The sequence below is a fragment of the Canis aureus genome, chromosome 28 (genome assembly GCF_053574225.1).
Source record: "Canis aureus isolate CA01 chromosome 28, VMU_Caureus_v.1.0, whole genome shotgun sequence".
Taxonomy (NCBI): domain Eukaryota; kingdom Metazoa; phylum Chordata; class Mammalia; order Carnivora; family Canidae; genus Canis; species Canis aureus.
The window spans coordinates 14,399,999-14,425,923 of NC_135638.1; the positions used below are offsets into that span (position 1 = coordinate 14,399,999).

Genomic DNA, 25,925 nt, shown 5'->3' on the forward strand with positions numbered 1-25,925 from the left:
AGCAGAGATTTATTTTCTCACCAGAGACTGGAAGGGCAGGATCAAAGTGCCCGCAGAGTTGATTTCTGGTGAGGTCTCTCTCTTGGGCTTGCAGATGGCTGTCTTTTTGCCGTGTCCTTATATGAGCTTTCCTCTGCACATAGGAACTTTCCTGGTGTCTTGGCCTCTTCTTATAAGGATACTGTTCCTATCAGATTAGGGCCCTATGACTTCATTTAACCTTAATTAGTTCCTTCCAGGCCCAATATCCAAGATACTATTAGATTGGAGATTATGGCTTGAACATAGGAATTTTGTGTGGGACACGATTAATTTCATAACACCCTTGGTGCTGCTGATGGTCTCCCTGAGTCCCATCTTCCCTCTGAAATTCATCTTCATATGGGGGCAGGAACGAATGATCCTTCTAAAGTACAGCTCTGACCATCTCCCTCTTCACTGCTAATAACTTGAGATGGTTCCCCATTGCTTTGATGCAGTATGAGGAGGATTACTGCTAGGAGACTTTTGGGCACTGTCTTTTATTTCTCAGTTCCCTGCATTCCCTCATATGCATATGGGAGATAACAACCTAGGCATGTTGCTGTAAGGATGAAATAAATGCAAACTGATAGTTGTTTTATTGTTATTAAAAATCGTTCACATTCCTCGGCCTGCCATTTATTATTCTTTTTTAAGATTTCATTTATTTATTCATGAGAGACACAGAGAGAGGCAGAGACAGAGGCAGAAGGAGAAGCAGGTTCCCCTGAAGGAACCCCATGCAGGACTTGATCCTGGACCTTGGGATCACAGCCTGAACTGAAGGCAGGTGCTCAGCTGCTGAGCCACCCAGGCGTCCCTCTCAGCCTGCCATTTAAGTTCCTCCATCACTTTATTACTTCATGCGTGGTCCTGGGCTTTTTTAGGTTCTCAGATCCCATTCCATTTTGGGTTAGGTTCCCCCCACAAATGCCCAAGCAGTTCTCAAACGGCAAGGTATCCAAGAGTTCAAGTCAGCCCTGATGCTTTCTACCCAGAGGTAGAATCAGATTCCAGGGGTGAAGGGCTCAGTCCTACAACACCATGAGTCCAGTCACTGCAACCCCCCTCCAGATGCCAGTTGCAAGCCCAGGCTGTTAGGTGTGCTTCTGACCTGGCTGGCTACGGATTGGAGGTTCCACTGACCTCCTTCGTAGGTGTGGATAATGTGCTAGAGCAGCTTACAAAACGTAGGGAACCACATACATTCATCAGTTTATTAAAGGACACAATAAAGGATCTGAGTCACCAGCTAGATGATGAGATAAATAAGGCGAGGTATGTGAGAAGGGCATGGAGCTTCCACGCTCTCTCGGAGTGTGCCACTCTCCTCAAATCCACGTGTTCGCCAGCCTGGCAGCTTTCTGAGCCAAGTCCTTTTGGGTTTTTATGGAGACCTCTTTGCATAATCCTGATTGGCTAAGGCTGCCATTATCTGATTCTAGCGCCTCCCCCCACCCCAGTGGGTGTGTTGGGGTGCGGGTGGGGCTGAAAGTTCCAAACCCTCTGATCATGTGGTTGGTCCTTTTGGCAACTAGCGGCCCCCTTGGTTGGGGTCCTAAAGTCAACCTTCATTTTTTTTTAAAGATTTATTTATTTATTTATTTATTTATTTATTTATTTATTTATTTATTTATGATAGACATAGAAAGAGAGGCAGAGACACAGGAGGAGGGAGAAGCAGGCTCCATGCCGGGAGCCTGACGTGGGACTCGATCCTGGGACTCCAGGATCGCTCCCTGGGCCAAAGGCAGGTGCTAAACCGCTGAGCCACCCAGGGATCCCCTCAACCTTCATTAATAGCAAGAGATACCGATTTCCCCTCTTTGGCTCTGTCTGAAGTGTTTGCAGGAACAGTGGCTGAAGACCAAATACACCAACCTGATCGTGTGAGGGACCAAATATAGATTTCTTATGTCACCCGGACTAGAAGGACCGTCACCTAGAGCTTGGGAGTGATGCAGACTCTGCCCTGTGATTAGATGCTCAGGTCATTTGAATGTGATGTCCTGGCTCATCATCTGATTCTTAACTATAGTCCAGCTTTCTCCTGCTACAGAAAAGACACAGGCTTTGGAGACAGATCACTCACTTCCAAACTCCGGCTACTTCACCAACTAGCTCTGTGTGGGTATGGATGCTTACAGAACCTGTCTTTGCTTTGTTGCCCATCAGAAAACTGGGCACAGTCCATAACACCCACCTCACAGAGGTCTTGAGGCTTACTTGAGAAAGTATGTAAATAATAGAATGTCTATCTCTGTGATTTTAAATTGAATTTCATATATTTTTAAAATATATATTTTTTATTTATTCACGAGAGACATACAGAGAGAGGCAGAGACACAGGCAGAGGGAGAAGCAGGCTCCATGTGGGGAGCTCGATGTGGGACTCGATCTGGGACCCTGGGATCATGACCAGAGCCAAAGGCAGATGCTCAACCACTCAGCCACCCAGGCATCCCTGAATTGCATATTTAAGTACTTTTCTTGTTCTTGGTTCATGGTACACTCTGCGTGTGTTTTGGGATCCAGGTTTGCTTAGGCGGCACTGTGGGGGAATGAAGATGGTGTTCACTGACACTCCTTCCCCTCCCGCTCACCTCCCTCCTCTCTATCCTGACTGTGGAGCAGGACCTCCTGGCGTTCCTCAGGAAGGATGGGCCCTGGCCCTGCAAAGGCTGCGATGGTGAGACTTCTTGTACGGGGGAGGGCCTGTCAGCTGCTTCCATAGAAGATGGAGAGTCCTTCCAGTTCTCAGAAGTGGCCAGGAACCAGGAAGGGCCTGGATATCCAACCTGTGACCGTAACTAAGTCCCGTTATGCCACCTGCCCTTCCATTGTTGTGAGAAGGGACCTACTCCTTTCTGCTCCTGCTCTCTAGAGGCTGCTGAATCCTGTGCAGAGTTCTTCTCAGCCATTAAAAAAATTTTTTTCAAAGCTGCAGAAAGGTTGCAAGAATAAGAATGGCAAAAACAACACTTGCCTACTCTACCCATATTATTCATTCGCTGTTAACATTTTGCCCCATCTGCTTTATCATTCTTTGTGTGTGTTTGTGTGTGTATGTGTACACACACATGATATTTTCTGAATCACGAGAGGAAGTTGCAGACGTGATGGCCCTCTACTTCTGAATCTTTTCAGTTTGTATTTCCTAAGAATAGGGATATTCTCTTACATAACCGCAGTGCAGTTTTTTTAAAAAGATTTTATTTATTTATTCATGAGAGACACAGAGAGGGAGGCAAAGACGTAGGCAGAGGGAGAAGCAGGCTCCATGTAGGAAGCCCGATGTGGGACTCAGTCCCGGGACCCCGGGATCATGACCAGAGCCAAAGGCAGATGCTCAACCACTGAACCACCTAGGCGTTCCCCCCGCCGCCCCCCAGTACAGTTTCAACTTCAGTAAATTTGATATTGATAGAATGCTTTTTTTTTTTTCCTCATCTGCCTCTGTATTCCAGTTTTTCTAACTGACCCAGTAATGTTCTTCATAGAATTTCTTTTTTCCTTTTGGTGCAGGCCTTCAACAAGACTGGCTGAGGCACATCCATCCTGGGGAGGGCAATCTGCTTTACTCAGTGTTTACCGAGTCACATGTTAATCTCATGCACAGACATCCTTGCAGATGCACCTACAATAACATCTACCCAAATCTCTGGGCATTTTGTGGTCCAGTCTGATTGACACACAACGTTAAGCATCACATATGGACTCCTGGATTCCTCTTTTCAGTGATTTATAATCCACCGCTATCCTTGATTATATTGGTGATTAAATTGCTGTATATTTGGCCAGCTGGAGCTCCTTCCAGCTGTCTGCTGTGTCATTGTGACATGTCCACAGTGTCTGGTGTCAGTGGCCTGCCTCTCCTGTTGGTAATTACGTCATCTCTCTGTGTGCCCCTCCCAGGCCTTTCCACGTAAATTGTCGTATGGGTCAGGTAGCTTTTATATCAGCCTCTACCTTAAATATTTCATAAAATTAGGGAGAACTTACCCTGATATATTTGTGTGAAGTCTTAATAAGCAGGTAGAAACTGAATATTTTTGTAATCAGTTTTTCATACTCCATTTCTATTTGTAATAACATGAGTCATCTAATGGGTTATTGTTCTGTAGTATGCATTTTACTGGCTGTACTAAATGAACTTCTGAGCTGCCCATGGACTCCCTCTGCTGGCACTACAGCACATAAACACTTTTTTTGAAAAAGATTTTATTTATTTATTCATGGGTGGGGGGAGGGAGGGAGGGAGAGAGGGGCAGGGGGAGAAGCAGGCTCCATGCAGGGAGCCTGATGTGGGACTCGATCCCGGGACCCCAAGATCACGCCCCGGGCCGAAGGCAGGTGCTAAACCACTGAGCCACCCCTGGATCCCCACGTAAACACTTTCTGAGGTTGTAGGATAGACTTCTGCCCATTTTCTTTCTTTTGGTTGGTTTGCCTCTCTCCAATTATGACACAATTATAGATCATACAGTACAAAGAGTTTTGTATTTATTTGCTGAATGTATCAAAAATATCTTTCCTTATGACATCTATGCATTTCTACATCATCATGTTCATGTTTGGATAGTTTCCTGTAATATGAATTAAATTTAGCATTTAAATAAATCAGTTTTTAGTAGGCATTTGTATTTATTTTTTCCCCATTTTATATAGCACTAAAATGAACATTCCTCATATGTGACGTATTAAGTTGAACTTGAATAGTGGATAGGAATTTGATAGGTATAAAAATATAGAGAAAAGACATTCTAGTTTGAGAAAATTGCCTAGACCAAGTTTAGGATGTTTCTGAGAAACAGGAAAATCAAGTTTGGTGGAAACATGGTGGGGCAATATTGGGAAATGGTTGGAAAGTAGGTATGGTGAACTCTTTCTAGTTCCAACCATAAGTGAAACAAAATAGAAATGTACTGGTTGAATGGGAAGCCCGGGGTAGCTGGGTCAGGGGGCTCAGATGCTGCTTCTCCATCCCTTGTTTCATGTCTTCTTTCCTCTCTTCCCGGACTTGGCAGTGGTTCTCTCATCTTTAGGCAGGAGGATAGAAGAGACCCCTGCCCTCCCCCACCCCCCCAAAGCTTAGGTTACAGGAATTCTCACTTTTGTCTATTACTCATCCAGTAAACTTCAGGGAATACCTGTTGTTGGCACTGTTTGGGTCAGACATCTACCCTTAGGCCAATCTCTGTAAGCAAGGGGGCCAGGGTACCTACCTGGGCCAGATCTAAAGCACAAGCCCAAGCCTTAAGCAAGGAGTAGGTGGGAACTCTGATAGGCTATCGCCCCACGGAACAGACGACATGGAATTCCTCAAGAGAAAGAGACAGGTCTTCACCACAATGGTGGCTGGTCTCTACCGGAACACTCCAGGGACGTCTGAAGTAGGGCATGGTCAGTGAGAGAAGAAAAGAAAAAGGCAGACAGTGCAAGTTGGAAGAACAGCTTCTGGTGGTGCCTCTTTACGTACAGCAGGAATACTTGGCAGTGACTCCTGGGAGGTGGGGCCTTGGGATTTAGGACCACGCATTTAGTGATGGGAATATGGTAAGGAAAACCAGTGAGTTCAGTCTTAGGCTTGTTGATTTTGAAGTTCTTCTCGGATACCCAGTGGAAGTGTCCAGCACGACAGAACCAAATCTTACCTGGTTTTTCCTTCCTTGGGCCAATAGCTCAAGCAGGAAATAAAGAGTAGTCATTGATACAGAGGCTTCTCTCCTTATTTGGGCTGTACCAGTAGATGCTTTCTGAGTCCCTTCCCTTTTAGCCTCTACCTGCAGCGCATCCTGTTCACCATTTCCAGAGTCATCTTTGTAAAACTTTTTATCCTGTCTTGACCTCTCTCAAACACCTGTAGTGGGTGTTTTTGTTGTTGTTGTTGTTGTTTGTTTTTTTGCATATCCTATTAAGTATAAAAGTTGTCACTCAGGCGCTTTAATGGTTTGTCCTCAAGCTACATTTCCATCTTTTATATCTTACAGCTTCCCTCTCTTGGTATGTGAATCTCGAGTCAGCTGAATTTTTGCTGTTCCAGTAACATATCTGATGCTTTTCCCACCTCTAATCTTCCAGTCTGACTTTTCTTACATGCTAGCGTGCCTTGACTGGGATCTGATTGGAGAACTACAGCTGGTTCAGAGAGACGTGATGTTACCCCAAGATTGTACCTAAGCAGGTAGTGTAAAAAGTTTTAGTTGTCACTTAAAGTCTAAATCCTCATATTTATAAATAAGGTAAGCAGTGTCCACAAGAGCTATTATTTGCTTTCTTCATTCCACATTGAGTAGAGCCAGAACTTCTGGCTAGGCATCACAATAGAAAATACAGTGCCTGCCATGAAGGGGAGGATGGGGAGGCACTGGAGGATTGGCCGATGGACATGTTGCCTTCTGTGTGCCGCTGCTGGAGTGAGTGCTGGCCACGAGGGACAGAAACTGGGAGCGCTTCTGAGAGAAGGTGGCATTTCTGCCTGAGTCTTGAAGGATGAATGACTTCAGCAGGCAGAAAAGAGGCAGCATGTCAGGCAGAGGATATAGCATGGATGTCAACACTGAAGGTCAAGGACGTGGGATTTTTGAGGGATAGTGAGAAGTATGGAGGTGGCTGTGGCTTGCATTGTATGTATGTCTGTATTTTATCTTCTGTCGTAGTTTGGTCTGCTCTAATAAATTACTGTAGACTGGGTGGCTTATATCAACAGACATTTATTTCTCACAGTTCAGGAGGCTGGGAAGTTCAAGATCAAGGTGCCAGTCGATTAGATTCCTGGTGAGAGCCCTTTTCCTGGTTGGCACATGCTGTCATCTTGTGTCCTCACATGGTGGTGAGAGAGAGCTAGAGCTAGCTGTCTTCTTACAAGGATGCTAATCCCATCCTGGGGCAGCCTCCTCCTGGCCTCATCTGAACCTAATCACCACCCACAGGTCCCACCTCCTACAACCATCACTTGGGGTGAGGGGTTCAGCATACAAATTTTGGGGAGCCACAGACACTCAGTCCGTAACACTTTCTAATACTTGCGGTTCTAGGGGGAAGAATAAATATTGAGAGGGAGAACTGTTTTTTCTACCAATTATTTAGTGACCAAATACAGAGAGTATTGAGAAGGCCAGGGGCCCCATCAACCACACTCTAATACAAAGACAAGATGTCCATCCCACTGAGATAAGGGAGTAGATTTCTTGGATTTCAAAAAACCAGAAAATTCATTTTTTCATATAATAATAAAGAAGCCTTTATATTCTGTTTCCAAAAATAGACTTAATAGCATTTACAGTTGCTCAAATTTTGGTAAGTTTTAGAAGAAAAAGGCAGATTTCTGTTGTTAAAAATAAACTTTGGGACACCTGGGTGGTTCAGTCAGTTTAAGTATGTGCCTTCAACTCAGGTCGTGAGTCCTAGGATAGAGCCGTGCATCAGGCTCCCTGCTCCGTGAGGAGTCTGCTTCTCTGTCTCCCTCTCCCTGCTGTTCCCCCTGCTTGTGCTCTTTTTCTCTCTCTGTCAAATAAATAAAATCTTAAAAAAAATTAAACTTTTAAAAACTTCAGGAAGATAAAGGCTTGCCAAAAATAGAGTATCAACCTGAGAGGAAAAATAGAAAATGAATCCTAAGGTGAGATGAACAGAGGACTGTCTTGGTGCAAATATGTTGTATATGCTAGACACAGAGTATTTTTTAATGCCTAAAATATTTTAGGTTTTATATTTGCTTCCAGTCGAGGGAGAGCATATTTTTTATCAGATCGACTTGTAGAGATAGAATACTGCCTTCTTGGTTGTGTGGTGATAGACCATTGCCCACCTAGGAAGAGGGGTTGCCTTTATTTTTACCTCGTTCAGAGTAGGTGAGCCATTCACTCAACAGTGGCAGAAACTTCCAGTGCTATCTCTTGAGCAGAGGCCATGGTTAACATAGAAAGGGTCTGCTGATAGACTTGTGTCAAAGAAAATAAATTTGATGACTTAGAAATTTGGCTCACAGGTACCCGAGAGCAGGTCACTCTGCAGTGTGTGCCCTGAGGGGGCCACTCTGTGGCTCCTGCGTGTTTGCACACAGGTTAATTGCAGACCTGGCAGGGGCATGGCCTAAACCAGGAAGGGGCCCCAACACCTGGGACCTTTCCCTCCAGAGCTGCTGCTTCTCTTCACAGGGTATGTCACGAAAACACCATCTTTCCAGAAAAGGAGAGGAAAGGGAAAGAAAGAAAAAAAGGAGGGAGGGTGGGAGGACAGACAAAGTTTTGTGACACTAAGCCAGACATTAGATAAGGTAATAATGGAAACGCAGCTTTATTTCTATACGAAGTCATACTTAGAAAGCTGATCGCTAAAGCAGGAAGCTTGGCTTTTAGGACTCTGTTGTAATCCTGGGTGGAAAAAAGTATCACCCAGATGGCCTTTGGAGGAGATTACTGACTGGTAATCCTTCCTTGTCCTAGAAGATTAAGTCTGCCCTGGTGTAGTTGTGGTCAGCTGACCGGTTTAGAAAAAAAAAAAAAATTGTGGTTTCTTGTAATTGTGCCAGTGCCTGACGTTGGCTTGAACTGTTTGTACATCTGGGAGATACTGCGGAACCCGGCCCTCCTCTGTTGACCAAAGCAAGCTCCGCGCCCCTGTGCCTGTTGTTCATTGTTGACCAGAGTTAACAGCAGGTGGTGAACAGAGAACTAGGGTTGCTCCAGAGAAGTCATTTATCGAACAGGCCAGCTTGTCCTAGGGGTGTGAAGGCTCTGAGAAGGAAATGTCACACCTGGGCCAGGCAGCCAGGGACTTCAAACCCCGGGGTTGACTCCTTCAGCACAGTTGCATGGTATTATGCCCAGAGCGGCGCTCAACCGGAGAGTATCAGGTGGTTATAAAACCACGCGTTCTTGATTTGTCCGGAGTGGACTGTAGGGAGATGGAGTTTTATGAAGATTACCAGTCCCCGTTTGATTTTGACACAGGAGTGAACAAAAACTATCTTTACTTGTCTCCTAGTGGAAATTTGTCTCCATCTGGATCACCTACTCTTCAGAAGTTTGGTAACTATTGATTTTCTTTTCTTTCTTTTTTTTTTTTTTAAAGATTTTATTTATTTATTCATGATAGACATAGAGAGAGGGGGAGAGACACAGGCAGAGGGAGAAGCAGGCTCCATGCCGGGAGCCCAACGCGGGACTCGATCCCAGGACTCCAGGATCATGCCCCGGGCCAAAGGCAGGCGCCAAACCACTGAGCCACCCAGGGATCCCCACTATTGATTTTCTAAAGTTAGATTTGCTGTAATAAAACTTGGACACCTCTCTCTCTCTCCCTCTCTGTGACTATCATAAATAAATAAAAATTTAAAAAAAAAAAAAAAAAAAAAACTTGGACACAACTCGGGGTTTGCTTGGCTTTAAAATTATGTAGTGTAAAGAGGTATTGTGTTGTTGTGTTGAAACTAGTGAACAAAGCTGTTGAAGAATCCAAGCAGAGAGAGAGAAGTCACTAAATATTTAGAATATGTTTTTTATATACAAAATAGGAACTTTGATTTTTTTTTTTAAGACTTTATTCATTTAACAGAGAGAGAGAGAGAGCACACGCAGGGGGAGCTGTGGGTAGAGGGAGAGGGAGAAGCAGGCTCCCCACCAAGTAGGGAGCCCGATGTGGGGCTCCATCTCAGGATCCTGGGATCATGACGCGAGCCAAAGGCAGACGCTTAACCAGGTCGACTTGCAGAGCCACCCAAGCCCCAGGAACTTAGATTTTAAAAGTGGTACTATTTATATGAACGCTAGAGTTCCTCTGATCACTTTGAGTTCATTGAGCTGATAAATAACAAAAAAAGGGAGAATCTGAAGGTCTTTGCTTGTGGCCATCTACATGTAATTTTTTAAGAGCCACCCCTGATTTTGTCTTTGTTCAAATGAGGCTGAAATATCTGAAGCCTTGACTTCATTTAAGGCCCTGCTTGTGGACATCCAGGATTTTGTTTTGGAATACAGAGACTAACATGCAGAAATACACAGGCAAGAGACTTTTTTTTTTTTTAAAAAAAAAAAGAAGAATTCAGCGTTGCTGTCCCTTGGGCAGCAGTCATTCCTTCTCAGATGGCAGCACGATGCCAGGTACCAGCAGGGAGAGGCTTAGGTTATGGGCACGAGGCAGCACGGGTCTGGAAGCAGCCCTTGCACATCAGGCCATTTTAGCTTATTTTACAGCTAAGGCTTGGAGACCCCTAGATGACTTCCTCTGTAACTTGCCAGAGAAGTAAGCAGATTTTCCTCAAAGTTAATTTTTTCCTTGTTAATGATTGGTCACATTTTGCTTTTTTTAAGTTTACAAAGTGGGTACTTAGGTGTGAGTATTTTTGGTTGTATACTTGCTGAGAGCAGAGAGCTTACTGAAGCAACGTTACTCCAACCCGTTGGTTGCAGCCACAGCCAGCTTTGAGGTGTAGTTGGGATTTCCAGGCAGGGAACAACCGTTGACAATAACAGGTTAGAACTGGTTTCTAGAAATGGAGACTGGGAGGCTGCCGTTAGATGTCTGCCTGGGGTGTCAGGCTGCTTCCCTTCCCCCATCTCCGGGGCCCACCTTGGGCCTCTATTAATATAGGGGATCTCCCCTATGCCTGGCCCCTAACAGGATGGCACCATCCATCGTAACTTCTAAATCCTCCATATAGGAAATGCTTCAAAAACAACACACGGTAGGGAGTTGAAGCTCGATGGCAGAGTAAAGCCCGACAAAGGTCGGGGAAGTAGCAGCTGAAGTTATGTGACTTCACGCAGATCTTGGTGATCAGTGTGTGTGGGAGTGTGAGATTTGTGGGAGGATTTACCTGGCTTTAGTTCTCTCTTCACCTCCTTTCACTTTTCCCAGTTGCAATAATTGCTGCCTTTGGATGTTTTCTATTAAAAATAAAGCAGTGGGGAAGTTTGAATATGTCTCGAGGCAAATTTTGAACAATTATCTTTCCAAATCCTAGCAGCAATGTGTAGGAGTCTGGGCTCATGATATTTAAAAACAAATTTATTGGGAAAAAAAAAAAAAAGAGAGACAAGTGAACAATAAAAACTAAAAACAAACTCATGTACCCACTAGAGTTCCAGTTCAGTAGTTTGCCTTCATTGGAAAAAAGGAGGGGGAGAGAGCGTTAAAACAAACAGAAACCACCCTAAGCAGTCATTTAGTAAGAACATGGTGATTCTGAAATATCCAAATAAAAGGATCTAGAACAGTCATCAGTAGTCCCTGTGCCTGGGACCCCTCAGGGCATAAGAAGCCTGCAAGTCTGTTTGAACATCAAGCATGGGGCATAGATGGAAGGAATGCTGTGTCTTGGGTGCAATTGTACTCCTTGTATTTCTCAGTAGGAGCTCTCAGGACAGATACATTCTAATTACATTTAAAAGTTCATGTGGCTTTTGGTCACTGGGCATTTTCTTTTTCTTTTAAAGATTTATTTATTTATTTGAGAGCGAGAGTGCACATGTGAGCATTGGGGGTGGGGGGGTGCACAGAGGGAGAGGAAAATTCTAAGCAGACTCCATGCTAAGTGCAGAGCTCAACACAGGCTCAGTCTCATGACCCTGAGATCATGACCTGAGCCGAAATCAAGAGGCGGCTGCCTAACCCACTGAGCCATCCAGGCAGCCCCACTGTGCATTTCCTTAATCAGCAGACAAGTAGTGTACAAAAGGGACTGGTGTTAAAAGGAATCCTACTCAGAAAGATTGGGAGCACTGATCTGAAAAACATACTCTTTGATATTTATCCAGGCCATCGTGGGGCAAATGGGCGAGTAATGGGATTGAATCTATGGGCAGAATGTCCCTAAGAAGCAGTCTGAGTGAAGGATAGGATGAAGGCCTGTGGCTAGGACAAAGAGAGGTCTTCTATTAGGGTTTTTTTAAGTGCTTTGGTATAACCAACCCACATTCAGAATACCTTATATGTCTTGACCCACAACCCTCATCAATACAAATAACAATCATTGAGGCAGGATTCTGTGAAAACAGAACGTATCTTTACTATTCATGGTGTATTCTGATATATCATTCCATTTGTTCTTTTTAAAATGCTCGTTTGGTACTGCTAAATGGATTTTCACAGTCCATGGTTTGAAAAACTGACTTCTAATTTTCAGAATCTGGAATGTAAGTTCCATTAGGGATGTGAGTCTTTTTTGATCACTGTTCTTCCCTACGACCTGAGGCCAAGAGAGGTGTTGTAAAGCCCCAAATCACAAAGCTCAGCCCCCATTGGGTCTCACACTCATCCCTCTGCCGCCAAGCTAGTGTTTTTTTACTTCTTGATCTCATTCTTTTGGCATCTTTGGTGATGGATATTATAGAACAGGTTAATCATTCCAGGTGTAAGCTCTCGTCCATCAAGGACTTTACCATGGGGGGTAGCGTGTTGATTGCTTATGCCCTACTTTGACATGGACTCCATTGGTTTTTGCACTTGATGGTCAGCACAGCCGTCTCTCTCTCTCGCTAGTGTCCTGTGCTGCATTTTCTCATCCCTTCAGTGAACACCTACAAAGATAATTTCCCAAGTCCTTTTTATGTAGAACCACTCTTCCTCTTAATTTTTTTTTTTTTTTAATTACAGAAAGACGCAGCCCCGTTGTATGAAACACCTTTGGTTATTTCTAGTGACTTCAGGAAATAGGAGTAGGAGCCATTTAAACATCTGACATTTTAGTTTTATGCTGTCATATTTGAAACTCTAAAACCAAACTAGAATTCCTTAGCTCAGAGTCCTTCTTTTCCTATCTGTCTTATTACCTTTTTGGTTTCTACTCTGTGTCATTCTCACTTCTTTTTAGGGAAGTCATTATTACTTCTTGAAAGTTACGTGTAATTACTTGTGAAGGTCTTCAAGAGCAGATAACGTGGTTTACAAAGTAAAAATCAGAGCAGAATTGAAGTTATGAAGAACTTATTCCTACAGAGGAAATTTAAGAATGGAAATGACACCCTCCCTGGGGACCCCTACATTGCTCCATGGCTGACCTTTGATCTGTCTTTTGTTGAGTTGTCCTAGTTACTCATTTTACACTTGATTGGGGTTGGGAGAACAGATGGTTCTGAAGTAATCACCTGAAGATCCCTCCCCCTCTTTTTTTTAAGATGAAAGAGACTTAAGGGTCAGTTTAGGAATTTCTGGAGGAGGTGAGTAAAGCATTTGAAAATACTGATGTGTTCTACCTTAGTGATCTTTCCTTCCTCCTCCACTCTTTCTGTGAGGTTTTGGGAGGGTGACCTTTTTGGGTTGCAAGTTGACCTCTGACCAGGGCTCTGCTTTCAGAGCCCTCTCTGCCCATCTGGGTCCCAGCTCTCTTTTCCCTTCTGGCCTGAGAGCTGCCTGCCTCCCCTCCTCAACCCACTTCCAGTCCTCTTCAGTGGCCCTGATACTGCCCAGTTCATCTCTTGGGTTCTGGTTCTTTTTTTTTTTTTTTTTTTTGGTTCTGGTTCTTTCCCCAGATGGAGTGGGTCAAGGTTCCTCAGCTTTTTGTTCCTTGCTGCCCCAATGACAATTAGTAGACTCATTTTTCTCTCCTACTCTTGTACTGTATCACCACCGGCAAATATGGAAAGGTTATATCCTTAAGAAATACAGCGTTTTCATGGCCTGTGCTTCTGAATTGCTTTCTTCTGAAGATAATCTGTGTCAAATAGCAGGTACTCCCTTGCATTAAGTCAGTAGTTTTCAACCTACGGCAGTCCCCCCCCCCCCCCCCCCCCCCCCCCCCCCCCCGCCTGCAGGCCTTCTGGCCATGCCTAGAGCCAATTTTGAGATGATTCTGGTTGTCACAACAGCACTTATCTTTGGGGACGTCAAGTGGGTGAATGCCTGCATGCCACATGGGGTGATGCACAGGACAGCCCCAACCACAGTGCTACTGCTCGAAATGCCCCCTTGTGCTATGCTTGAGAAGCCCTGTGTTAAATAGATCTTTTGTGTTTAGGGGTTTTCTTTCTTTCTTTCTTTCTTTCTTTCTTTCTTTCTTTCTTTCTTTCTTTCTTTCTTTCTTTCTTTCCTTTTCTTTTCTTTTCTTTTCTTTTCTTTTCTTTTCTTTTCTTTTCTTTTTTTAAAGATTTTATTTATTCATGAGAGACACACAGAGGTGGAGACTCAGGCAGAGGGAGAAGCTGTGGGGAGCCCGATGCAGAACTCGATCCCAGGACCCCAGGATCACACCCTGAGCCGAAGGCAGACACTCAACCGCTGAGCCACCCAGGTGCCCCTGTGTTTAGGGTTTCTTACGAGAGAGAAGGGTCTTGCTTGTTTAGGATCTGACTTTGTTGTGAGGACTTCCAAATATTCCTCCTGCCTCTGCTGGTATTTTATTACATTTGGAACAGAGAAGACCCAGAGAGCGGAGTCTTCTCTGCACAGACTTCTAACAGGGAAAATATCTTTGTATTGTGATCTTTTTGGATAGTACCACTAAAGACATTTTGAACTGTGCGTTGTATCTCTTTTTGTGTCCCTAGGTTTTTTTTTTTTTTTAAAAGGCATATATTTATTTATTCTTGCTTGTGCTTATGTAAAACAACCCTTAGAAACTAAAATTTCTTATTCCTACCTTGGTCCTAAAGCCTTTGTAGCCTCTTTAAAGGCTGTGTAAAGAAGGTATATACGTCCATATAAATAAAAACCTCCAGATTTATTTATTTATTTATTTATTTATTTATTTATTTATTTATTTATTTGGGAGAGAGAGCAGAATGAGAGAGGGGGCAGAGGGAGAGGGAGAAGCAGACTCCCTCACTGAGTGGGGAGCCCCATGTGGTGCTCAATCCCAGGACCCTGAGATCATGACCTTAGCCAAAGGCAGATGCTTAACCTACTGAGCCACCTAGGTGCCCTTTTATTTATTTTTTTGAAGATTTTATTTATTTATTTATGAGAGACAGTGAGAGGCAGAGAAAGAGGAAGAAGCAGGCTCCCCATGGAGCAGGGTATCCCATGCGGGACTCGATCCTAGGACCCTGGATCGCAACTTGAGTTGAAGGCAGATGCTTAGCCAACTGAGCTGGATATCCAGGTATCCCGTGTATACAGTTTAATTTCGTAGAGAAGCTTCTAGGGCTCTTGTGTAGTCCTCATGTTAACTAAGTAAGCAAATATCTCAGCTTACTTCCTCTGCATCTTCTTCTCTTCTAAGTGTGTATCTTGGGAGCAGCTGACATCATATTTTTCCCTCTGTAATATCACTTGTGCTCCCCCCCCCCCCCCATAAAGGTATGGTGCGTTTGGCTGTGAACACACTTTGCCTGTAATAGTGAAGGTATATGACCTCCAGATGTAACAATCTTGGTATAGATTATGTGTGAGACAGAAGTTGTATTTCTTTAGAGAATGACATTTCATGTGTTTTATTTTATTTAAAAAATTAAAAAAAATTATGTCTGCTTTAAATAGAAAGCCTTGTGTAGGTGAAGCAGTGAAATAAGAATGAGGTATAAAATAAAAATCTTGGGACGCCTGGGTGGCTCAGCAGTTTGGCACCTTGCCTTCGGCCCAGGGAGCAATCCTGGGGCCCCGGGATCGAGTCCCACGTCGGGCTCCCTGCATGGAGCCTGCTTCTCTCAGCCTGTGTCTCTGCCTCTCTCTCTCTGTGTCTCTCATGAATAAATAAATACAAATCTTTTTAAAAAAAATAAAAATCTCAAGATACAATGACAGCGTAGGGACACCGAGTTCTTATCTCTAACTCAACTGTGTACCTTCGTGTAATTTATTTATTTGGAGCATGCTAATGAGTGTCTGTGTACCAGATACAATGCTGGGCTGAAGATGCAGGACTGGAGCACAGTGCTGAGGTCAAATGTTGCCCAGCCCATCAGGCTGTGTCCTAAGTGCAGTAGACATTATAGCATGTTGTACCCAGAGCGGAACCTGGACACAGGATCCAGGGAAAGCTTACAAGAACAGGAGACACTTAAAACTGATTTATTGAAGTGAATATGACTTGGAAATAAGGAGGGGGTTTCCAGAAGTGAAAATAAGATGTGCAAACATGTTTTTTTTAAAAAAAAAAAAGAACATGATTTGGGAAAGAGACAGTGGAAGTTGTGTGTGTGTGTGTGTTTTGAGACAGTGGAAGTTGTTGTACAACATTGTGAATGTTGTTTGTGCCACTGAATTGTATGCTTAAAAATGGATTAGGATGGCAACTTTTATTTTGCATATTTTACCATAAAAATGGGCAAAAAACGTAGGGGAGGCAGTTTTACTTTTTGAGTTAATATGTTGCTTTAAAAAAAAAAAAAAAAAAAGCATGTCTTCATAGGGACTGCAGGTTGGGAAAGGTAGTGAGTGTGTTGGGTGGGTATTGTCAGATTGTCAAGATTGTCCAGAGCAAGATTGCCCTAGATTGTCCAGAGAAATAAGAGGTGGGAAGCCCTGGAGGGATTTAAGACAAGGGAGTGCCATGGTCAGAGTCCTACATTAGAAGCTTACTCTGATGGCAGGGTGGTGAATGGATTGGAGGGACGGACACCATCAGGGAGCTTTAGGGGCAAGAATCTGAGCAAGGCATCGTGAGAGCCTGAATCAAGGCAAGAGTGGTAGGTTTGGAGGGGAGGCATGAAGGAGATGCCTGGGGGAGTGAGATGAAGCCATATCTCAGATGTAAGACAAATCTGGGGCGATTGGATGGGGAGATAACACAGGAACGGAGATTCCAGACCAAGGTTCAGTGCTGATGCCTTGGAGACATCAAATGACATCGCGATTGACAGCTGTCATGTTGAGGATGCAGAGGAGAGGCAGATGCCAGGTGATGGGGTTGAAGAGAGATGGGGAATGAGGGGACCTGTGAGCCATGCTTCATGTGTGAGGAGATAGGAAGTAACTGGGAAGACTTGTAGCACATGGAGAAGTGGGGCAGTAGTACATCCCTACTGAACATCTAACATGTGCCCGCTCTCCATGTTCATAATCCTTTAAAGTGTTCTTAGAAAACTCTGGAGAGGCAGGTGGTATTTTGTGTTGTTTTTTAAATATGCAAGGGGTTTTTTGAGGGCTCAGCTTCCTAGGGCTGCCATAATAAAGTGCCCCAAATAGAGTGACTTAAGAGAAATGTGTTCTATCTCTGTTCTGGAGGTTAGAAATCCAAAATGAAGGTGTCAGTGGGGCCATGCTCCCTCTGTAGGGAAATTCTTCCTTGCCTCATTCTAGCTTCTGGCAGTTGCTGGCAGTCCTGGCATTCTGTGGCTTGCAGCTATATCCCTCCAGTCTGCCTCTATTATCATGTGGAGTTGTCCCTGGGCCTCTATGGGCTCATATATTTCCATGTTGTTTGCTCTGGGTTTCTGTGTCTAGATTTCCTTCTTCTTATAAGGACACATTGGGTTATGGCCCACCCTGATATACTGTGATTTCATCTTGACTATATTTGCAAAAACCCGTTTCCAAACAAAAACACATTTGTGGGTCCTGGGTGTTAGGAAATGAAATGTGTCTTTTTGGGGGACACAAGTCAACCTACAGAACCATCTAATTTCAAAGTTCCTGCTTTATCTACTCTTTAAAAAAAAATCTCTGCCCCATTTCCTCATCTTACTTAATAAAATGTTTAAATAAAATGATGCAAAATTTCTCAGATCTGAAATTATTAAAAAAATGGCTAAGGAGTTTTTAAATGATAGTTGTAGAAGGTCTTGAGGAGAAGCAGTTGGTCTTAATTGAGTCAAAGGTCAAAGGTGAACCAAAGGGAAATGTTTGGGTAGGTGCTCCAATATGGGGTGGCATGGGCTGCCTCCATAGCACTTGAGCAGAAAGATACTCACCAAACTCTTAATCATGGTTTAATTTTAATTGTAGGTTCAAAATTTGTATTTTAAAAAAATACCTGGTTGACATTTTTGGCAGTATTTGTCAAATAGATGGGTATGCATGGGAACGTAAAGAGAACTTGATTTGAATAAATCTTTAACCAGTCAGTTCAAATAAAGCATTAACATTTGCTCTGTTCTTGGCACCGTGAGCACTGAAATGAAAAGATACGGCTGTGACATCAGGACTTTATAGTGTGCACCTAGAGACATGTTCAAGGCTGAACTCTTTTTCCATTGATCTTTGCTCTTCCCTGTCATGCTTGTTCATCACACACATTTCCACTAAAGCCAGACACCTAAGCACTTCGTTTTCCTCAAGTTGCTAACAAGTTCTCAGGAGTGTGGAGTATCATACTTCATTTCTTCCAAGACACCATGGATGTTAGGATGTACCACTATAGGATTTGTTGAGGAAGGGGGAAAATTGCTGCAAGTTAAAAGACTAAAGACACTGCTTTAAAATTGTTTTTAATGCAGGGCAGCTCTGGTGGCTCAGTGGCTTAGCGCCGTCTTCAGCCCGGGGTGTGATCCTGGAGACCCGGGATCGAGTCCCACGTCGGGCTCCCTGCATGGAGCCTGCTTCTCCCTCTCCCTCTGCTTGTGTCTCTGCCCCCCCCCCCCCGTGTGTGTCTGTCATGAATAAATAAATAAAAAATCTTTTAAAAAAAGATTAACAAAAATAAAAAATTTTTAATGCTTATTGACATCCTTTTTGATTTACTCAGACATACATGTTGACCGTAACACTCCTGTGCTTATTTTTTAGAGTAAAACCAAGTTTACCTCCAGAAACATCTTCAAATGCATTATCTAACTTAACCAGAATTGCTTTTCACCTGGCAATAATCCATGTCTTGCTTTATTTTTCTCAGCATGTAATGTTTGTGATGCAGACTTTGCTGAAGGAGAAGTGTGTGATTTTCTAAGCCCCTGACACCCATTTTGCAAGTTTTGGAGCATGTTTACCAGTGATAAACTGCTATGCCATAAGGACCGCTTAACTGGTTGGCTGTTCAGTGCATCTCAAGTTCAGAATTTAATTGTGTCCTCGGATTGAGGGGGCATGGTCTCCTGGTCTCTGATTGAGGGAGCATGGTCCTCCTGGTCTCTGTTCCTCTTCCCTGTTGCCCACTCTTGACAGTGGGACTCTCACCTGGGTGCCCGACCGTTGGCCTGCCAATGGGCTCCCAGCTCTCTCTGCTCCATAACTCCTCGGAGGGGAGGCAGGTGGACTATCTGTTTGCACAGCTACAGGAATGAAGGAGGTGGCCAGAATAGTAATAACCAGAAGGAACAAATTATCCCCAATTTTTAGTCGCTTGGGCTGGATAATGGTACCTGTGACTTCAGCTGAGGATCCACATGTGCTCTTCCACCCTGGGGGAAGTTGGAAGTCCCTGTGTAGAAGGCTCCAGCCCTCTGCCTACTGCTTGCCCGTCGTGGCTTCTGTGACCTTTGTCCTCCCTGCTCATTGGAATTTCTCTAAGAAAAAGTGTACGTGAAAGAGCAAGAGTTTGGAGTCAGATAAACCCACATTTTAATCTCACCTGTGATTCTGGGCAAATGACCGCAGAGGGTCTCACTTTCCCAGTGGAAATAAATAATCCTCCTTTCATCAGGTGTTGGTTATAAGATGTTTTTTCAAAAATGAGGTAATGTGAATCTCCCTGGTTGGTGTATTAGATCTCAACAAATATCAATCATATTTTGTCCTTCTTTGTCATCTTTTAAAAATGGTTTCTCAGGGCAGCCCTGGTGGCTCAGTGGTTTAGTGCCGCCTTCGGCCCAGGGTGTGATCCTGGAGACCTGGGATTGAGTCAGTCCCACATCGGGCTCCCTCCGTGGAGCCTGCTTCTCCCTCCGCCTGTGTCTCTGCCTCTCTCTGTCTCTGTGCCTCTCATGAATAAATAAATAAAATCTTTAAAAACAATAAAAATGGTTTCCCATCAGATTCTGAGGAGAAACATTAAAATTAATGATTGAATAAGAATTGTTTTTGGGAGTATTTATAGTTTTAAGGAATTATATGTTAAAATGCTCCCGTTTCCCAACTTGTGTTGTGAATGAGAAGTTAATTTTTTTTTCTCCCCAAAGCCAGACTCTGCCTCTACAATAAATATTGCACTCTTACTGAACATATGGGAAATTGGATAATACTTAGAAAAACTTGTAAGGCTCCAGGTTTGGAGAAATTGTACATTTGGAAATGAAGAAGATTGCTTTTGATCTGGTTGGTCAGGTTCATTTCCTTTGTACAGGGTCTTTATTATTGCTTCTAGATATCCTACAAGTTTGAGCTTCAGCTCCCTGCTCTTTTCTTCATTTGTATTATAGAAATCAGTGATTTTAAGCATATACTTTCACATCAAGCTGTTGAGGTTCAGAATTGTAACCCCACCATGGATTCAGGTGCTGCCATGGGCAAGTTGCTTAACCTCTAAGCTTGTCTTCCCCTCTGGAAATGGGGATGGGGATCCCTGCATCATAGCAGTGTTGTACACAAATGATGTAATATATTTGGACTACTTAGTTTAGATTTGAATATATACGGAATGCACTCTGAGGGGGTGGCTGTGGTTATTAATAATTATCCTAAGTCATGATTGTCATGTTTTGCCAGTGATTTTGACATCTACCTTTCTGTTCTCCCTTTGTATTCTTCATTTTCCATCCCCCCCCAGTCTGATTACCCTAAAACAAACCACACCTTAAAATTGTAATGTTGATAATTTGCTGCCACCTACAGGCTAATATGGAAAAAGCAGAACCTGTAATTCCTATGTTACTAATGATTCCTAATATAAAATCTCAAGGTCCGAGCCAACTGTGGACAACTACATGACCCCCTTTTCTGAGACATTTATTTTCTCTGCTAGCCTAACTAAATACTTGAATAGTATCAATCCCCCCTAGATTCTTTTTGGAAGTGGGCATTTGTGCCTAAAGCATTATTAGTAGTTAGATATTCCATTTTTTCCCCTTAAGCAGTTTTGCAAACTATTAAAAGACATGAAAGAGCCCTTGCTAAAAAGCAACAAAAAGCAGAGTTTTGTTAGATTTTTTTGAGTCCTGTTCTAGTTGGAGACTTGAAAAGTTAGAACAAAACCTTAAAAATGAAGAGTATTCATAATGAACTCTGTTGTAGTTCTGACTATATTGTCTTATGTGCTTGCTACTATATACTCCCCTTCCACCCTCAATCTTGGACTCTCTTGTCACATAATCTGGTATAGGGGATAAATTTGCAAGTGTACATGGACCCTCCTCAGTGATTTCTGACTGTACGTACCTTATCTGTAGTTTGATTTGGCTGGAGTTGGAGTATGAGGGTTCCAATGACAGATAGCAGGGGATGGGTCCAGTAAGTCCTGCGTGCTAAGCTACGGGGTTGAGTTTTGTCTTGAAAACAACAGGGAACCAACCACTAGAGGATTGCAAACTAGAGAGTGACACGATCAGATTTCTAGCACAGAAATATGACTTGGGCAGCCTGAAGATATTTTAGAGGGGGCCTACAGAAGCAATTACTCATTGGCCTTTTTCATCTACTGATTGTACCTGTCACGTATTGTCTGTGCATTAGAAGACTCAATCATATTTTGTTTGCTGCTCCAGTTTGTGGTTTTTTTTTTTTTTAGTTGTTTTCTTTGTATTGCTTTTATTCCTTTTACAGTTCTGTAAACGCCCCTCGAGTGGGCACTGTTTTGGCATGTTATGCTCATGATTGTTGCTGTTATGATTATTAAGGGCCATTAGCAGTTTATATGCAACAGACCCCGTAAAGGGTGTCTCTGTACCTTTTCCACAGTGTGCATACACATTGTGTCATTGATTCATATACTTCTTTTAGGCTTGCCATGGCACTGGCTGCTTGTTGAACAGCGTGGTTTATTCTCTCTCCTGCCTTTCTGCCTGCCCGTGAAGTCTGTCATCTGCTGCCTGGCATCCTGATTTGGGCGTGATGCCACATTGCTGCTATGGCTGAACTAGCTCTTCTCAGAAATGGGTGTGGGGTGGTGGGGCTCTGCGTCTGCTGTAATGCCCACTGGCAGAAAGAGGCGAAGAGCAGGAAAAGGAGGAGACTTTTCCCTGGTTCCCTGCGCAAAAAAAAATCTGTTGCCAGAGGAGACTGTGAAAACCCAAACCTCTGTGATATAGGAATGTATGGGCAGAACTGTGACTAGGGTAAGGCAAGGGGGGCCAGCAGCCACCTGCCTTAGCTGTAAAAAATTTTTAAAAGATTTTCTTTATTTATTCATGAGAGACACACAGGGAGAGGCAGAGACATCGGTAGGGGGAGAAGCAGGCTCCCTGCAGGGAGCCCAATGTGGAACTCGATCCCAGGACCCTGAGATCACAACCTGAGCCAAAGGCAAGACGCTCAACCACTCAGCCACCGAGGTGCCCCTAGCTGTAAATTTAATAGGGCACCAAAATGCTCTGCAGTCGAGACCAATAATATGTTAACATAGTATTCAAAAAAATTAAGATGAAATCATGATGAACAAAATACGAAACTTTTAAATAAAGACAAGATCAGGAACGGTACTGTGCAAAGCCAATTTGGAGGCTGAGGTGGAAGGAAAAAGTCAACAATACTGAGCCTGTCTATTTAAAATTGTGATATTTTGGGGCAGACTGGTGGTTTAGCGCCGCCTTCAGCCCAGGGCGTGATCCTGGAGACCCGGGATCGAGTTCCACATCAGGCTCCCTGCATGGAGCCTGCTTCTCCCTCTGCCTGTGTCTCTGCGCCTCTCTCTCTCTCTCTCTCTCTCATGAATAAATAAATAAAATCTTTAAAAAGAAAATTGTGATATTTTGTTCGTTATAGATTCTTTGAATTAACTTTTCTAAAAATATTACATGAAAATATTATTTATATTGAGTTTTTTGGTACCACCTTAAATTCTGCACCCAAGGTTTGTGGGTAGGGGTGCCTTGCTGGCCTCTCACCCTAGCCTTGTGCATGGGTGGTTGGGCAGAAGAGAAGGGAGAATTGCAGAGGGTCAGATGCCTCCTTGGCCACTTGAGAAATACCACATTCTTCCTGAAAGACCCATAGTGGTTGGCTTCATTCAAGGGGAGGGGCTGTGGCCATATTGTTCTTAAATAATATGGAAAACTTCTGTGTTGCTGTTGGTCATTTCTGTATACATTAGGACTTTTTAAACGTTATCTGGATGATATATATGTAATATATATATTAATATATTTATTTTAAAAGCCACAAGGTGGTGTTTTCTATCTCCACTAACAATGGAAAGAAATGAAATACAATTTCTTGTTTTGGGGGGAGGAATAAAATTTCTGTAGGCTTTGAGTTTGTTCAGTTCTTGACTTGAGGTTAGGTGCTGGATTTGATTAGCAGAGGAAGCTAGAGACATTTACAAACCCCTTTCACTGTTAGTGTGAGTTACTAGTCATGCTGATTTACTAGCTTAGCATTTTAAGCCTTGCCAAGAGCCCATTCTTGGCCTCTTAACTCTTCTGCTTTGGAGTAACTATATTGTGACTGAGCAAAGGGACAGAAGCTAAGCAAATATGAATTCTAAATTCATTTTTGGCAGAGTATAATTTGGTGGTTTTTAGCGGTAGGTCAGACTTTTCTTTTGTCCTTTCCTGGGAGAGCCAGGTCATTTGAAGGTACAGAAAGTTGATGTGTGGATCCAGTCTAATTGGTTTTATTCTCGCTGGGGCAGTTAGAGGAGCCTAAGGGAGAATCTTATTTAGTTTTCATACTTTTTTTTTTTTTTTTTAATCCTCAACAAGGTCTGCTGAGAACAGACCCAGTACCCGAGGAAGGAGAAGATGTTGTTGCCACAATTGGTGCCACAGAGACCCTATCAGAGGAGGAGCAAGAAGAGCTAAGAAGAGAACTTGCAAAGGTAAAGAAGCCTTCCTTTTGGAACTTCACGCTTTGCCCTTACAATGTCACTTAGATTTCTAAAGCACATGGTCACATCTCCTCATCGGTTCCAGGGGAGAGAAAGCAGCATGCATTTATGTCCAAGAGGTCTTGAGGGGGGGAGAAGAAATAGAGGAGCGTGATACCAGTTGGTTTTTATATGGAAAAAGGTATATAACGGGTGATGTGGGTCCGAGAAGTAGGATGTGAAGGAGGACCCAGGCAAGAGGAGTGCTAGAGATCACCTGAGGGGCTGCACCGAGTCTAACACACTTGCCTTTTCAGCTGCATCAGTGACTCTGTTCTCCCCTTTGCTGTGTTGTGGGTATAGGCACTTTAAACCTTCTTTCCCTCCCTCCCTCTCTCTCTCTCTGTCTTAAAATTCACTGTTTAAAAGTGCACAATGCAATGGCATTTAGCACATTCACAGCCTTGTGCAGCTGTCATCTTTGTGTAGTTTCAGAACATTTCCATCACACCCAGGGGAGACCTATACTCATTAAACTGGCATCCTCAATCAGTCGCCCCTCCCTCATCCCCTGGCAACAATAATCTGCTTTATGTCTCATCTCTATGGATTTACTTATTCTGGATATTTTATTTAAGCAGAATCATATAATATGGTACTTTTTCTTTGTGGCTTCTTTCACTTGGCATAGTATTTTTGAGGTTCATTCTTACAGCATATATTGGCACTTTACTGTTTTTCTAAAAGAATGTATGTATGTATTTATTTATTTATGAGAGAGCGAGCACACATGCATGTATGCACACAAGCATGAGTGGGGGGGAGGGGCGTGTGGGGGGAAGAGGGACAAGCAAACTCTGTGCTGAGTGTGGAGCCTGACACGGGCTTGACCCCACGACCCTGAGATGGTGACCTGAACCGAAATTGGGCCGAACTGAACAGCCCAGGCATCCCTGGTGCTTTATTATTTTTTATGGTTGAATGATACTCCATTATATGTATCTTCCATATTTTGTTTATCTGTTTGTGGTTTCCACATTGTAGATACTGAGCTAGGAACATTTGTGTAAACGTACTTGTTGAATACCTAAGTTTAGTTCTTTTGGGTATATACCTAGAACTGGAATTGCTGCATCAAATGTAATTCCATGTTTAACCTTTTTTTCCCCTACATTTTAAAAAAATTTGCATTCGATTTGCCAACATATGGTATAACACCCAGTGCTCATCCCATCAAGTGCCCTCCCCATGTTTAACTTTTTTGAGGAACTGCCAAACTATTTCCCCACAGCAGGGACACCATTTTATATCCCAGTCAGCAATTTGTCTACATCTTTGCCAACATTTGTTATTTTTGATCTTTCGAAGGAAGATTATGGATTATGGCCATCCTAGTGAGTGTAAAGTTGTATGTCATTAGTTTTGTATTTCCCTTATGACCAATGATATGGAGCATTCATGTGCCTATTAGCATTTGTCTATCTTCTTTGGACAAATGTGTATTCAAATTCTTTGCCCAGTTTTTCTTTTAATTGTTTTTTGTTTGTTTTTTTGTTGTTGAGATATAAGAGCTCTTTATGTATTCTGTATATTGGACCCTTATCAGATATATGATTTGCAAGTATTTTCTCCTATTCTGTATGTTGTCTTTTCACTTTCTTCATAGTGTCTTTAGTTTTTTAAGATTTTATTTATTTATTGGAGAGCGAGAGAGCAAGCATGAGCAGGGGGAGGGCTAGAGGGAGAAGCAGACTCCTCTCTGTGGAACTCCAATCCCAGGACCCTGGGATCCTGACCTGAGCCAAAGGCAGATGCTTAACCACTGAGCGACCTAGGCACCCCTTGTTGAGGTTTTTTTTTTTTTTAATTTTTATTTACTTATTTATTTTAATTTTTATTTATTTATTTTTTCCTTGTTGAGTATTTTTGCATCTATATTCATGAGAGATATTGGCCTACGATTTTCTTTTCTTGTGATGTTTTTGTCTGGCTTTTGTATTAGGGTAATTCTAGCATCTTAGAATGAGTTAGGAAGTTTTCCTTGGTCTTCTGTTTTGTGGAGGAGTTTAAGAAGGATTGGCATTAATTCTTTATTTATTTTATTTTATTTTTTAAAATATTTATTTTATGATAGACATAGAGAAAGAGAGAGAGAGAGAGAGAGAGAGAGAGAGAGAGGCAGAGATACAGGAGG

General features: G+C 43.0%; 1 protein-coding gene across 9 annotated transcripts in view; it reads left to right on the forward strand.

The window, feature by feature from the left end:
- TPD52 (tumor protein D52) overlaps positions 1 to 25,925 on the forward strand; it is a 107,832-nt gene that overhangs the window by 55,746 nt on the left and 26,161 nt on the right. For 3 of the 9 annotated variants that reach the window (XM_077876474.1, XM_077876473.1, XM_077876466.1), the window contains exon 2: positions 23,628 to 23,743. In XM_077876474.1, the coding sequence (XP_077732600.1) occupies positions 23,628 to 23,743 (116 nt within the window). Of the gene's footprint in view, positions 1 to 8,647; positions 9,054 to 23,627; positions 23,744 to 25,925 lie in introns of those variants that run through there. The other 6 variants (XM_077876469.1, XM_077876468.1, XM_077876471.1 and 3 more) reach the window with 6 other exon arrangements.